This window comes from Equus quagga, chromosome 17 (genome assembly GCF_021613505.1).
Source record: "Equus quagga isolate Etosha38 chromosome 17, UCLA_HA_Equagga_1.0, whole genome shotgun sequence".
Lineage (NCBI taxonomy): Eukaryota > Metazoa > Chordata > Mammalia > Perissodactyla > Equidae > Equus > Equus quagga.
In genome coordinates this window covers 32134635-32149838 of record NC_060283.1, presented here as the reverse complement: position 1 = coordinate 32149838, position 15204 = coordinate 32134635, and the positions used below count along the sequence as shown (strand labels likewise).

The window sequence follows — 15204 nt, the reverse complement described above, 5'->3', positions numbered from 1 at the left end:
AGCATCAGGCAGGCTCCTCCAGCCCCCAAAGGAAACTAGACTGCGCCGCAGCTAACAGGGCGAGCGTGCGAGTCCAGGATAAGGAGAAGACGCAGCTGCTCCTAGAAACGGAGACTGGTCTCAGGAGACGGAGAGAGAGGCTCAGACCACAGCGTCAGGTCCACAGGCACCGACCCACCCTCTGTGGCACCGAACTCAAGAACATGAGTGGCGTTGGCAGTTCAGTGGCATCAACCTTTGAGGTTGGCAGGAATGTAGGCTGGTGCTGCCTTTTGGGAGGGGAACATGGGGATATTTATTACAATGTACAGTGCACGCGGTAATAGAGAGCTTCGGCGACACTGTGTTCGGGTTCTCCATCCAAAGGGAACATTTACCCTGCTGAAGCCCCCACGTAGCCAATAAAAGCCAGGGGTTCAGAGTCTGGCTGAAACTCCTTTCCCGACGGGCATTTCCAGGCCTCTGTGATCCGGGGTCAGGGTGGGTGACCAGGAGAGGTATGCTCGACCCAGCCAGTGATGCCATGGCTGTGGGGGGAACCCAGGAGGCAGACCCTCTGATGTTTCAAAAGAAGCTGGGAATACAGGTTTTTATGTGAAATCTCCTTGTTTGAGAAAGCTGACATCTAACTAAAACATTAACCCCGTGAGCAGAGGGAGCGAGGCCTGTGAGGGGGCCAGCTCCTTCCGGGGCCCTGGTTGGCACCCTGTTAGTCGCCCCTGTCCGGACGCAGGGGGGATTTGCACAGGCGAAGGGCTTGGAAGCCCACTTGGGGGATCCGGGAGGGAGATGGGTTTGAGTGGGGCTCCCGCAAGGCGGAGAGATTGAGGTAACTGTTCCGGGGCACCCGACTTCTCCTTTTGTTCAAGACAGACCCCTGGGCTTTCATCTGGGCACAGGCTGCCGGCTGGGGGCGTCCGGGCTGCCCCAGGGGTGGGCAGAAGTGCTGTGTACCACCGGAGCCACCTCAGTAGATTGAGTGCTGCATCCCCCGCTGGCCCCTCCTGGGGCTGCGCTCTGCTGGGTGTGTGAGTGGTCAGGAGTCACATGTGGGGATGACCCTGCAGGTGCAGGTGCGGAACTGGGCCCCACCCCTCTCCTCTCTGATGTCCCATAACATGGGAGGGAGGGGCCCAGGGAGCCCCTGAGGAGGTGGGCCCCCTGGAGAGCCCTTGTTACTGACAGCACCGGGATGCTGTAGCCTCCCCAGAGGACCGGCCTGGGCAGTGGTCACCCCTCAGAGACAGCAGGAGGGGAGTGAGTGAGGGTGAATGGGGCCGCCTGGCAGGAGCCCTGGGGAGGCAGCTGGTGGGAGGCGGGGGTGGGGTGCTGGCCCACCCTCTCTGAGCCGGGCTCCCGAGCACAAACATGGGACTGGAGCCCAGTGAGGTCCAAAGGGGCCAGGATCCCGGAGGCTGAGGGAGGGGCAGGCAGGCACCTACGCAGAGGCATAAAGGGTCTCGGAGCATCCTGGCGAGTCTGAGCACTCACGTAGGTTCTCATGGGAGGTGACTCTGGAGGAGGCCTGGGGCAGTGACATCGGTGTCCCCCGTGAAGGTCAGCTTTGGCACCTAGCAGCAGCCTGCCCCCAGCACAGCCTTGTTGAGGAGTGAGCCCCAGGTCCCAAGCACCCCAGGGTAGAGTGAGTGGACCAGCAGAGAGAAGCCGTGTGCGGCCTGTCCTGATACTGCCGCCTACCACCATGTTCATCTGCACCCCTTGCGACTGCTCTCCTGCACTGAAGCCGAGGCTAGCGGGAGGGTCCTGGGCCCTGACGCGGCCCTGGCACGATGCCAGCTCCCAGCTCCTCCCACAGAGTGGGCCCTTGTCTCTGTCCCATTCACTGGGTCAGAGAGGCAGGCGCTCCCTCCCGCAGCCGCCCCACAGCCAGCTCTGCGGCCACCCCGAAGTGCCCGGTGAGTCCCCTCCCTGCTCACCTGTACCCTGGCCCTTGGGGGTCTGGACCTGGCTCCCGTCTTTAGGCTGAGGGCGGTGGGTGCACGGACCCCGGGAGTCCTCCAGCCAGTGCTTCCATATGGATCCCCTCCATGGGACAATTTCCTGGCCTGAGTGGCGGGTGCAACCCTGCAGGGCCCCGGGGGTAGATTTAGAGGATGGGATGGATGCAGACTGGGTGTTGGGGCCCAAAGCCGGGGACTCAGCCCCGGCCCGCAAAATCAGATGGGCCAGTAGGTGACACCCCGCCAGACAGAAGGTTATGTAACTGAGTCCTTGCCTAGGACAGGGCGTAGGACAGTTGGGTTAGACTGGAGACCCACCCTGAAGTGACAGAGCCGGGGGGCTGCTGTGCCTGACTTGTTGCAAAGGGCCTCTGCTCTTCACGTGCATGCATGTTACTGCCCTGCAGCAGGCTGCGCCTGCTCAGCACCAACGGGTCCGAAGGACAAAAGATGTGCTGACCAGGGAGAGCGTGGGGTGGATGACTGGGCTGGCTGAGTGCTCCAGGCAGGACGTCTGGGCCAAGCCTCTGCCCAGGCAGAATGACCCCCAGCAACTTGCTTGGGGTCCAGGGCCAGGGACCAGGTTCTCTTGGAGGTCCCATCGCCTCGCTGGGCCTCAGTTTCCCCTTCTGTGATTCAACATCTTTAAGGAGGGCCCCGCTGGGGCGGGTGGATGGGCTCTGAGGCTTAAAGATGCTGGCTCCAGTTAACATTGGGACACAGCCACCTGGTCAAGCCAAACCCCCAGAACCTCCTGAATTGGCCACAGTGGGCAGCACTGGCCGCCCGGGAGGCCCTGTTCCTCCTCGTGGATTGAGGGGCCTCCATGGGAGGGGAGGCTCTGTAGAAACCTGGGCCCAGCCCGCGTGTGGGTACTCTGAGTTCCTGGAAGCCTTGTCCCGCTCTGTGCAGTGAGCAGAGTGACCAGCTGGTCTCTGGAGCCTCCATGACTCCTGCTGTGTCCCCAGGCCCACAGTGGGCCTGGGCCACCTGCTCCTGCTGACACCAGCTCCCGGTGGTCCCAGGCCCTGGGGAGTGAGCCAAATGGAGAGAATGTCCCCCTTGTGTCCATTCAGCCTGGAGGGACATGTGGCATCCGCACCTGCTTCCTGCTTGGGCACAGCTGCCCTTTGATGCAGACGGGGTGGGGGGCAGGGGCTTCCAGGGCACAGGGAGCTGCTCTCAAAGCCCAGAGGCGGCAGTTTTGGGGTGGACCAGGGTTAGGCAGGGGGTCTGCTGGGCGTAGTGGGTGGTGGGGCGGGGCTGGCATGCTGCCCGACAGAGAGCGCCTTGCAGGAGCTGGTGGTCCTGGGCGCAGGGGGAACGTGGCAGAGGTGTCTGTTCTGGGACCTCAGCCGTGAGGCTGAGCCTGCACACCCTCCCCAGCACCTGAGTGAGGCCACTCTGGTTTAGGTGTGTGTTCAGCCCGCCCTCCGCCCCGACTGTGTCCTCAGATGTGCACCACCTGTGCTATGCACAGCGTGACACCTGACGGCCGCTGGGCGTCTTGCTGTCTCTCCCTCCCTCCCTCAGTGCTGTGTTCTATTACTTCCGCCTGCCTGGCCCCTGGGCCCTGGCTGCTCCAAGTCCTGCATGTGCACCACCTCCTTTTCCTGTCTACAGTCCCCGGACCACTGCAGTGCTGGGCTGAGCATACTCGCTCATTCCCTCCCTGGGGGCCAGGCCAGCCCAGCTTTGTCCTCTGCAAATCAGAGGAAGAGGCCCCCTGGGCAGGTCTGGGGGAGCACAGGGTCCTCTGGATTGCATACCCCAGGTGCCCTCCAAAAGCACCCCCGCCCCCAGGCCGGGCTCTTACTAGCCTCTCTCAGGAGGATACTCCTGGGAGTAGGGCTGTCCCCAGAAGGGCTGTTCCAGGCCACACTCCGGGCCCTGCAGGTGGAGGGGATGAGTGAGGACATGGGAGGGGATGAGCTATAGCAAGCAGGGGTCCGATCACAAACGCCTCACCCCGCAGGAGCCCTGGCCTGTCCCAGAGGGGGCCCAGCCCAGGTTTAGGGAGGGTGCTTCCTGGGGCCCAGGGGCAGGAGCAGCCGGGGCTGGGGCTGTGGGAGAGGAGGCCAGGATGCGTGCGAGGGCCGCCTTTATCCTTGCTGACCCATGGATGCTCCCTCCCACCGGGATTCCCCTGGTGTCTGGAACTTGTCTGCCCAGGCCCCCTCCAGAAAGCCCATCGGCCTCCTCGCCGCCGGTCACACCCTCCCCCGAAGACTGGCTTCTCTCCTGTGGCGCCCAGCTGCTGAGGGCTCAGATCCGACGGCAAGCATCCTCCTTCTGTGGCTGTGGGTCGGGCTCGGGGCACCTCTGCTGTTCAAGTTCAAACCTTGCCCTCAGCGCGGACCGGAGCTGTGGGGGAGGGAGACGTGTGGGGAGCCGCAGCCGGGGCCTGGGGGGAGGGCAGGGTGAGGGCGGTCTCCGAGGTGGGCACAGGGCGCCGGGGGCGTCCTGATGTCCACGCACAGGAGGGGCTGGGGGAGCGCGGGGCTGGAGGGCGCGGACTCCCCGGGCCCGCTGACCTGCTGACCGCTGGCCCTGCGGCCCGCAGAGCATGGGGGTGCCGGCGCGGACCGTGCTCTTCCAGAGAGAGAGGACCGGCCTGACGTACCGTGTGCCTGCGCTGCTGTCCGTGCCCCCCGGGCCCATCCTGCTGGCCTTCGCGGAGCAGCGGCTCAGCCCCGACGACGCGCACGCCCACCGCCTGGTGCAGAGGACTGGCCGGCTGGCCGGGGGCTCCGTGCGGGTGAGCGGCGCCGCGGGGGTGCCGGGCGGACCCTGCGGAAGGGTAAACTGAGGCCGCCCCCGCCCTCTCCTCCCCTCCCCTCCCTCTGGGCAGTGGGGCGCCGCAAGGAGGGCGGGGAGGGCGGGTAAACTGAGGCCGTTCCCTCCCCCCCTTCGGGCAGTGGGACGCCGCGCGCGTGCTGGGGACGGCGGCCCTGGAGGAGCACCGCTCCATGAACCCGTGCCCGGTGCATGACGCGCGCACGGCCACTGTCTTCCTTTTCTTCATCGCCGTGCGCGGCCGCACCTCCGAGGCCGCGCAGATCGCCGCGGGCACCAACGCCGCCCGCCTCTGCTGCGTGACCAGCCGGGACGCGGGGCGCAGCTGGGGCGGCGCGCGGGACCTCACGGCGGAGGCGGTGGGCGGCGCCGAGCAGGGTAGGCCGGCGTACGCGGGTGGCGGGGGTCAGCACTGTGAGGAGGGGTCTGGCTGGGGGGATCTCCGGGCCACGCCTGCAGCCTAAGGGTCACCGACACCTTTGCGGCTGCGGGTCCCGGAACCCTCAGCCCCGCCCACAGGCAGGAGCAGGAGCTCTTTCATCTTCCTGAGCTTGTCTCTGAGCGCTGAGGTCTCTCGGCCTCCAAACCCCGAGGCCTCGCTGGCCTCCTTTACCACTTTCTTCTCCTCCTTCTCACCGCGCGTGGGGGGGGGGGGGGCAGCCAGGTGGTCTGACCCCAGAGCTTTCTCTCCACTCCGCTGCCCTCTCCCTGGTGGCCGGGTCACCCATTGCCCTCAGGGGTCACCCCCACCCTGGCTAGCCGCAGACTCTGAGACCTGGACAGGACATACAGAATGGTGAAAAGAGCTATCTGCTCGTGTGGAACCCACCCTGAAGGTCCTCACACCCCCTCCACCCTGGCTGCCCCTCTGTCTGGGCATCGCTCACACTGGGCACTGTCGGTGGCTGTCCGCCTGCGTTTGGGGACTGTCCACGGGCTCACATGCTGAGGACCTGGCCAAGTGGCCTGCCTGGGCTCCCCCCTCTTGCTGAGAGAGGCTAGTTTAGCCTGGGAGGAGTGGAGGGTGGAGGCATGTCAGCCAGTGGCTTGCTCACAAGCTGTCCTACTCCCAGACACTGGCCTGCCATCCATCCTGCCCACCCCCCAGGGTGGCGCTGCCCCGCCCTGGCTGTGGCTGTGGCTGTCTCCCTCCTGGGGTAACCAGCAGCCCCTCCTCTCCGCAGACTGGGCCACCTTCGCTGTTGGCCCGGGACATGGCATCCAGCTGCGCTCAGGCCGCCTGCTGGTGCCGGCCTACACCTACCGTGTGGACCGGCGAGAGTGCTTTGGCAAGATCTGCAGGACCAGCCCCCACTCCTTTGCCTTCTACAGCGATGACCATGGCCGCACCTGGCACCACGGAGGCGTCGTGCCCAATCTGCGCTCGGGCGAGTGCCAGTTGGCTGTGGTAGACGGGGAGCAGGCCAGCGGCATCCTCTACTGTAATGCCCGGAGCCCCCTGGGCAGCCGTGTGCAGGCGCTCAGTACAGATGAGGGCACCTCCTTCCTGCCCGGGGAGCTGGTGCCCACCCTGGCTGAGACCGCCCGGGGCTGCCAGGGCAGCATTGTGGGCTTCCCGGCCCCGCCCTTTAGCCAGCCCTGGGATGAGGGATGGTCAGTGGGTGCCAGAAACCCCCCCCACCCTCCACGCCTCAGTCCTGGAGTCCAGGAACTCCTAGAGGAGGGCGCTGGAGACACCCCAGGGGGCGAGGGACTGGGTGGGACAGAGGGATGTGGGGACAGCCCTGGGGAGCCTGGCCCAGGGCCTGGGCTCAGTGGGAACAGGGGGGCCTTGAAGCTCCCTGGGCCCCCTGCCACTTTGTCTCAGAGCCCCACATGGCTGCTGTACTCCCACCCGGTGGGGCGCAGGGCTCGGCTCCATATGGGCATCCGCCTGAGCCGGTCCCCCCTGGACCCCCACAGCTGGACGGAGCCTTGGGTGATCTATGAGGGCCCCAGTGGCTACTCTGACCTGGCGTCCATTGGGCCCACCCCCCAGGGAGCCCCGGCCTTCGCCTGTCTGTATGAAAGTGGGGCCAGGGTCTCCTATGAGGAGATCTCCTTCTGCATGTTCTCCCTGCCCGAGGTCCTGGAGAACGTGCTGGCCAGCCCCGAGCCGCCCAGCCCTGGGGGCAAACCTCGGGGGCACTGCCGGCCCTCCTGAAGGGCCCTCGGGCAGGCCTAGGCTGCGGGCGCTGTCAGGGGCCGGGGAGGTGGGGGCGGTGGAGGGGGATGTAGCATGACCCCCAGCCTGAACAGAGCTCTGGGGCACTGGCTTCGAGAGGCGCCTTTGCTCTTTGGCTGCTCCCTGAAGAGTCGTGGGGACGACAGTGAGTCTTTGTGAAGGACGCTGTCGAATTAGACAAAAGTTCTGATCTAATAGTTTCAAACAAGCCGGGCTGGCGCAGCCGAAGTCTGAGGGAGGTGGACTCTGAGCCCCGTGGGGGCAGGAGGTGGGCCGTGGAGGTGCAGCTGAGCCGGGTGACATAGGCAGCTCTCCTTGTGGGGCACCAGGACCCCCAGATTAGCATGAGGTGCTTCATCTTCCGTAGTGTTTTTCTCTTTAATCTTGCTCGGCGGACTGCTTTCTGGCTTATGAACGAGAAATCAGGGGGTGGTGCATTTATGTCCAGGGATGTTTCTCTTAAGTTCTTTCCATGTTGAAGCCCGGGAGAGGGTACTCGGTGCCCTAGCCCACTGCTCTGACCATCCCCGCCCCCCGCCCCAGTTTCATTGTGGGGTCTGCCCCCCCCTTAGCCACACTCCCCAGTGGCTGGGGGCAGAATAAGGACAGGGGCAGCGGATCTCCTCTCTCCAGCAGCCCCCGGATCCGTGTGGGCTGTGCTGATGGCTGCCCTGCCCACTCTGCGCCTCCGGCAGGTGTCAAAGCAGCTGCCCCTCCCCCACTGGGCAGAGCTGGAGTCGCCTCCCATGACCAGCCCACACGGAAGCATCTTTTTATTTCTTCTCCTTTTTAAAGTCTTCATTTCTGGTTATAAAAATAAGATATACTCCTTGTAGAAAATTTGGGAAATGTAGGAAACTAAAGAAAAAATAAAAATCTCCCCACCACAGCTACAATTATCCTTTTGATGTTTTTCTCTGGCGTCTTTTTCTTCTTTTCTTCTTTTAAAAAGATACAAGTGCATTTCAGCACAAGCGAGTTCTTTGTCACACTCCCGGTCAGCTCTGCTTAGTGGCTCCCGAGCGTGCCGTGATGTAGTTTCTTCACCAGACCCCTGCTGGGTGACCTTCTGGTGCTGGTCAGTCTTCCCAGTTATGAGTCATGCTTGATGAGCATCTTTGGGGTGTCCCTGGGTGACCCCGGTTTCAGTCATCTCCTTAGGCTGGATTCGGGAGAGCATGACCTCCTTACATTGCCTTCCCAAAGGGTGGGGGCGTCCAGGAGGCCTCTGAGCTACCGAGGATCCACAGCTCCCCAGGGAACTCAGGCTGGCCAGTCCCCAAGGGAGCAGGGAAGAACTGTGGGTGCTCCCCTTCATTCTCAGCTGCCCTCTGCAGGGCTCACAGCCTTTTGCGGGTTACTGCTGGGTTCCAGGCAGTGGTGGGATGGGGAGCCAGATCTGGGGTCCCTCAGAGCCTTGCGTGTGCCTGCGTTCACCCAGGGGCCACCCACCTCACGGTGACCTCCGCCCCCGCCAGGACAGCCCCTACCTGGGGCCTTGGGGCAATAGCTCGGGCCGCTTTTCAGTTTTCAAATCTAACAGAGAAACCAGCAGAGATGGGTGGGGGAGCTTTCCAGAGGTACAGAAGGCAGAGGTGTGTGCAGCCGGCGTCCCCTTGCTCACTCCTGCGCTGCGTGAGCGATGTCCCCCAAATTCACGCCCACCCAGAGCCTGATTGTGACTTATTTGGAAATAGGTCTTTGCAGATGTAATTAAGATAAGGGTTGAGGTGAGATCATCCTGAATGTGGGTGGGTCCTAAGTCCAATGAGAGAGTCCTTATAAGAGACAGAAAAGGCCCTGTGGGGACAGAGGCAGGGACTGGAGTGATGCGGCCACAGCCAAGGGACACCTGGAGCCCCTGAAGCTGAAGAGGCGGGAAGGACCCTCCCCTGGAGCTCGGGAGGGAGTGTGGCCCTATGACATGGTGATGTCCGACTTCCGGCCTCCAGAACTGGGAGAGAATTAACCCCTGGTGTTCAAGCCGCCCGGTTTGTGGACTTTGGGAACTGATACACCTTGCTCCACTCGCCATCTGTCCGTCTATCTGTCGGGCCACCCACAAGCACCTCAAGGCAGCTCCTGGATGTTGTCCCTGAGCAAAACCGCTGCTTTCCCACCTGAGGGAGGGTGGGCTCTGTCCCCAAGGCGCATTGTCCCCAGGGGGGTTCCTGGCTGTCATTGCCTGGAAGTGTGGCATGGCCAGAAGGGATAGGCCTGGTGTCAGATGGACGTGGGCTCGAGTCCTGGCCCACTGTACTGGCTGGCACAGCAGGGACATTGCCAGCCTCCTGCTCCCAAGCAACATCTCTGGGTGGGCTCCTCCTTGCCCCCCTGCTCCCTGCTGGCTGGGGAGGGTCCCTGGACATCCCTCAGCTGAGCACCCCCTGTGGGGCAGGCTTGGGGTCAGGTCTACGGAGTGTCCAGAGCTGGCCCTCCTCAGGTAGGCCCATGCCAATGGCATGGACTCTTTGGGGAGGGGTCCGGGGCCCCCCTGACTCCTTGTGGTCTCAGGCAGGTGCTGAGGGCCCCAGCCAGGGTCTCCCCTGGTATGACCCCTGCAGGCAGGGAAGGAGGGAGTAAGAGTTCCTGGGCTCAGGGCAGCTTGGGTCCCCTCCTGGAACCCTCCTCCCCCACCCCCACTTGCACCTGCTCTGGTTGGTCCTCGAGGGGCTCAGACATCTGGTGCTTGCTGGAGTTGGGGTCAGCCGTGCCTGGGACACCCTGCCCCAACTCTCTGGGCCTGGACCCAGCTGCGGGCTTTCAGAGGTCAACTTTGCTGGGGCCTCTGCCCGTGGCTTCCCTGGTCCTGGGAGACCTTGGGCAGTGCCCAGGCTCTGGGGTCACGGATCCTCATGGTGTGCCCTAGCCTCCCCCCTACAGGAGCTGCTCCTCTGACACCAGACACCCCAGCTCCCCTCCTCCAGCCGCTGCCTCACCCCCGGGCTGCTCTGAGCCCCCTGTGGCCCCTCTGAGGTGGCCCTACCCTCTCCCAGCCTCTTCCTTCCTTCCTCCACTTGGAACTTGATGGGCCAGATCAGCCCTGGACGGTTCCCTGGGCCCTGCCACACTCCTGCGGGCTGTCCCCAGGCGGGATCAGGCTGCGCTCGGGCCAGAGCACCGAGCCGGCACTGGGAGTTGTAGCATCCTGATTCCTCTTCCTGTCTTCCTGGGACGTGAGTCCCCAAACTCTGCCTCCTCACTGTATGCTTCTTGCTCTCTTCTGTGCATCTTCCAGCATCCTCTCTGTCTGTGCTTCATTCTGGTTGGTTTCTCTTGACTTTTCTTCCAATCTGCTGATTTTCTCTTTCTTGTGTTTAGTTGGCTGGGAGTTATTCTCTCCCCCCATTCTCTGCCTCTGTCTCTGTGTCTCTGTGTCTCTGTCTGTTTTAATTTTCTGCTCCATTTTTGTGTGTGTGCAAACATTTATAGGTTTCCCAAGTGCTACATGCTTTCTATGTTTTATTCCTTTAATAGAGTCCCAGCCCCTGGGAGGTAGATATTATTTCCATTTTCCAGTTGTGGAAATTGAGGCTCAGCGACTTCCCGATGGTCTCACCGTTTGGGTCTCAAGAAACCAGCTTGTGATCTGTTTGATGTTCCCACATCCATTCTCGTAAATGTTCCCCTCCGTGTGGTTAAATAATCACCATGGACACAAACATGTCTGTAACTCGTGAAGCCTGAGGCTCACCCATCCGTTCTGCTCCCTTGAGGTGAGAACATCCCGCATCTTTGCTGATGCTCGCAGAAGCAGAATATGGGCGGAGATACATATGGATACAGCTCCCTTTTACCAAAGTAAAGTGGCTGCATTGTCATGATTCCACAGCTGGCTGTCCCATGTGAGAGGGGGCTTGGCCAGGCCCTGTCGCCCTTCAGACAGGGCTCATCCCCCCAGTGCTGTCTGCTAATGACCCTTGGCTGCTTCCCTCCATCCCTCAGGCCTTGCTCCCAAGGCCTCCCGCCTGCAAACCTCTGTCCCGGGGTCTGTTTCCCAAGGAGCCCAACAAACAACATGAGCGTCTTTCGAGACTCACGTCCTAACTCGTTCTTCCTGCGTGACTGCCTGATGCATCCTACAGCATCGACAGACCCTGATCAATCCAACAGTTTCTTATTGAGGGACATCCAGGTCCGTGCTGGTCTTAGGATTGTTACTATGGCCACTGCGAACAGCCACAGTGTACATCTTGGAGCATTGTCCTTACAGACTGAGCTTTGATTTCTGCAGGGTGGCTTCCCAAAAGTGGGGCGATCGAGTGATGAGCTCTGTAATTTTTATTTTAATGGATCATAACAGATTATTTTCTCAAAAGGAGTAGCAATTCACAGCCTATTAGTCACATATGGGAAGGCAATTTTATTTTATTTTTTTTTGCAGCATTCCACATTATCTACCTTTTTACTTTTTTCTAATTTGATGGGTGAATGATGGCCTGTTGAGCATTTCCTGTAAGACTGTGAGCTTTTGATTGCACTTGTCCTGGGTGTAGACTCACAGAGAAGGTGAGTGTGAGCTTCATGGACCAACAGTGGGGCCTTAACCTTCCTCTTCACGTCTGCTAATTTCCTCCTCCTCTCCAGGAAACACAGTTCTGTTAGGTCTCACGCTGTGGCAACTCGCCATACCGGGGGAGGCGGGGTCCTTATCAGGTAGCATCTGTAACAGAAAAGAAAAACCTAGGCTTTGGGTTGTGAGCAGCTCAGGACAGCACCAAGGACAACATCGTCAATAGATGCAGAATGAGGTGGGGTTGTTGTCTTCATTAGTCTTCAGACTCTGAGCCATTTATCAAGAATTGTTTGGAAGATGGGAGGGAGGGAGGACTGCCCACACAGAGCAGGTCCTATGGGAGGCTGGCAGGAGCTCTTCTGGGATGCCCGCGTTAAACAGAGAGGTTCAACCGACACGTATGAAGACGGAGAATGAACGTGAGGTGCGCAGTCAGAGTCCGAGGCTCCAACCTCAGCGTCGAAGCTGTGTGGCCACGGAACTCATTAGAGCCCCTTCCCCTCATCCAGGTTGGTGGGCTGGAGCCAAGTGATGCTTTTGCAGCAAGATGGTTTGCATGACTGTGCTGGGGCCCCACAGCGCTCCTCGGTAGAGCTGAGGGTGGCAGCCACACCAGGGTGTGGGGAGTTTGGGCACCGGGATGCCTGAGGTCACCTATGAACTCCAAGCAGAAAAAATAAAAGGAAAACCACATCTTAGTAAGACCAATGGAACCAAAGATAGGGAGGAATCTTAAAATTGGTCGGAGCAATGGATGACCTTGAAATAAGCAATATTTAGGTTAAAGTTGACTTCAAGACCAAAACGATGGAAACCAGACAATGGAACGATTTCTTCAAGATGCACTGAAGCATATCCTTCAAGAATGAAGGTAAAATAATGACATTTTCAAATAAATAAAAATGACCTAATTTGTCACCAGCAGACTCACGCTCAAGGAAATATGAAAGGACACTAAGTGGAAAGAAGATGATTGTGGGTGGAGCGTCAGGTGAAGGACACTGGCAGGAATAAAGGGGGGTCAATCTGAGTGAAGGTTCGCTGCACAAAACCCCAAATCTCGTGGGGTCTCAACCATACAAGCACTTGAAACACGTAAAATGAAAGCACCGGAGTGGAGAGGGAGGTAATGGGACGACAGTCTTCTGAGGTCCCCGTGTTGTCTGAGAAAAGGTAAAAGTACCAGTTTATACCAGCCAAGGGGACACGTGTCATCTCCAGTGTGTGCGCTAGAAGAATACAGAATTGTAGAGACTGGTAGAGATGACAGACAGAAAAATAGAAAATGATCAATTCCAAAAAGGCAAGAAAGGAGAGAAAATATACGTAGAATTCGTAAGATAAATGGAAAGTAAATATTAAGGCAGATGATTTAAACCCCAACACGTTGGAATTGCGTTAATGTAAGTTGACAAATGTTTCAGTTAAGAGACAAAAATGGCCATGTTGGCAAAAACCAAACCAAACCAAAACAACAACAAACCCCGTCAAAACCCAACTATATTCCACTGACGCTGTAGTGTATGAGATGCAGTCACACCGAAGCTTGAGAGTTAAGGAGAGGGACCATTGACTGTGAGGAAATATACTCGTAGGAAGCTGGGGGAGCTTTCTTTCTGTCAGGCAGAGATCTTCAGGAGAAAACACCACAGGGAATAAAGGGAGACATTGATTCAACAGAAAATTCTAAAAATTTTAAATTTGTGTCTAATATTATGCCTCAAAATATGAGACAACAATGGACAGATCTATGGGGGGAAACAGATCCTCCACAATTGTAGGAGAAAGTTTTAGACACAACTCTCCCAGCAACTGATGGAGCTGGCAGACAAAAACCAAATCAGCTGGGACCCCCAAGATCTGGCCAACGTGCCGGACAAGCTTGACCATATTGGCACATGAAGCACACCGCCCAAAACAATGTGGAATGTACAGTCCTTTCACATGCACTCAGACATAAACATCAACATTATGTTGGGTCATAAAGTCAAGCCTCACAGACCTCAAAGGATTGAAAATTGTGGTGAAATTGAGCTAGAAACAAAAACAGAAGATAATCAAAAAACTTCATATGTTTGAAAATTGAGAAACAGAATTCTGGATAACTCATGCTTCAAAGAAGAAGCCACAGTGGAAATTAGGAAGGATTTTGAAATTAATTATACGAACACTACGTAAAACTAGCGGGATGAAGCTAAAGCTGGGATGCCGGGAGCCGTGGCTACATCATTTGATCGGCTGTTTGACAGGGTCCAGCCGATTAATGCCTAGGGGTGCAGGGTCACCCCTTGGTGAAGAATAACTGGCCGGCCCCTCGCATAGTTCTGAAACCTGTGCTGCTTCTAATTGCCCTTCATTCCTTTTCCTTTCTTAACCTCTAGTTTTCACTCCTTTGGGTGGCTGCTTGGGAGGCACTACCTCCCGGGAAAATTAGATATAGTAAGAGAATGTGACCACCTGCAGGTAACTTTCAAGATATTTTTCAGTTAATTAATGGAGGAGCACACAGTCCCATGTGAGACAATCAGAAAGGAATCCTGCCCAGATAAGATGTCGAGTTAGGTTTATGGCCTCCATCTGGTTAATGTTTCCTTCTTCCTCCAGTTCTTTGTCTAAATATATATATGCATCGTCCTTCTAAGTTTGCTGGTTAATTGGATGATCAAGAAGTATCTATATATTATTCTTGACCTTCTGCTTTCTGTTAAAATGTTATAGAGGTTTTCTCCTAAAAGCAATAAATAATAAACAATTGATGAGAAGAAGGGCCGAGGGGTGCAGGGATGCCCCTCGGTGAAGAATGGCCGACCGACACCCCTGATATTTTCTGAATTATATGCATGCTTTCTAGCAAGGTTATGTCTATACTTATTTCTGTTTTTCATTCTTGAAGATATATAGTTTAGCTTAGCTTTTCAGCCCTTTACTTTACTAACAAAATGATACTTTCTCCGGCAGTGTGCTTAAGGGACTGTTAGCTCTACAATCTAAAAGACAAAGGAATGCTTTCACCCCCTAATGGGCGCGAAAATGTAAAGATGTTTAACTGCCCGCTGAGAATGCAGATAGCCCTGGGGATAAGATACCCTGGAGTCGCCTTTTTTTCCCATTAACCATCTACACTAATGGCCTAAATGATTGAGGGAGGCAGGGATGGCTCCACCAGGATGTAACCAGACGGACTGCTGTCCTGTCTGGAGGCCTGGACCTTCTCTCTTTGATTTAACTTTACCATGAATTACAACAGATGCCTAGGTACCTATCTCTTTTAGCTTAGAGACAACAAACACTAGTTAATTGCGGAGAAGACTACCATTAACCTTATGCTCTATAGAATAGAATGCTAATAAATATTCTTGTGCTCTTTTTTTACTTCCTTATCTCTCTGAGAATATTTGTAGAACTATTTCTGTACTAATCCTGAAAAATATATAAACGACACTTGTGCACAGTAAAGTCGGACTTGCTAACACCAACCCAAGTCTCACGTCCTCTTTATTTTCCCCTCATTGCGCCGACGCCGTCCATCCCTCAGGAACCTGGACTCAGCCGGGGCGGGACTCTGGCACTGGGATAGCAGGAAATGGACCGAAGGCCAACATCATTGAGCTCACGACGTTAGAAAAAGGACAGCAAATTGTGCCCAAAGAAAGTTGAAGGCAGGGAATGATAAAGAGCAGAACTAATGGGATGGAAATCACACAACAGAGGGAAGAGACGAAAAGGGGAGGCTGTGCATCCCTCTG

The 15204-nt window shown here is 57.6% G+C and overlaps 1 protein-coding gene across 1 annotated transcript; it reads left to right on the top strand.

Annotated features, from left to right (window-relative positions):
• Nucleotides 1-4527: 4527 nt before the first annotated feature.
• On the top strand, nt 4528-6921 carry NEU4 (neuraminidase 4). Its single transcript, XM_046642846.1, has 3 exons — nt 4528-4719; nt 4880-5135; nt 5942-6921. Exons 1-3 carry the CDS (start codon nt 4528-4530, stop codon nt 6919-6921), a joined length of 1428 nt encoding a protein of 475 aa, XP_046498802.1.
• Nucleotides 6922-15204: the final 8283 nt, after the last annotated feature.

Excerpts from the sequence above, each read along its gene's own strand:
- NEU4 (XM_046642846.1), top strand. The coding sequence starts at position 4,528 with ATGGGGGTGCCGGCGCGGACCGTGCTCTTCCAGAGAGAGAGGACCGGC. Across the intron at positions 4,720-4,879 it reads TGGCCGGGGGCTCCGTGCGG|TGGGACGCCGCGCGCGTGCT; the intron begins GTGAGCGGCGCC and ends CCCTTCGGGCAG. Across the intron at positions 5,136-5,941 it reads GGTGGGCGGCGCCGAGCAGG|ACTGGGCCACCTTCGCTGTT; the intron begins GTAGGCCGGCGT and ends TCCTCTCCGCAG.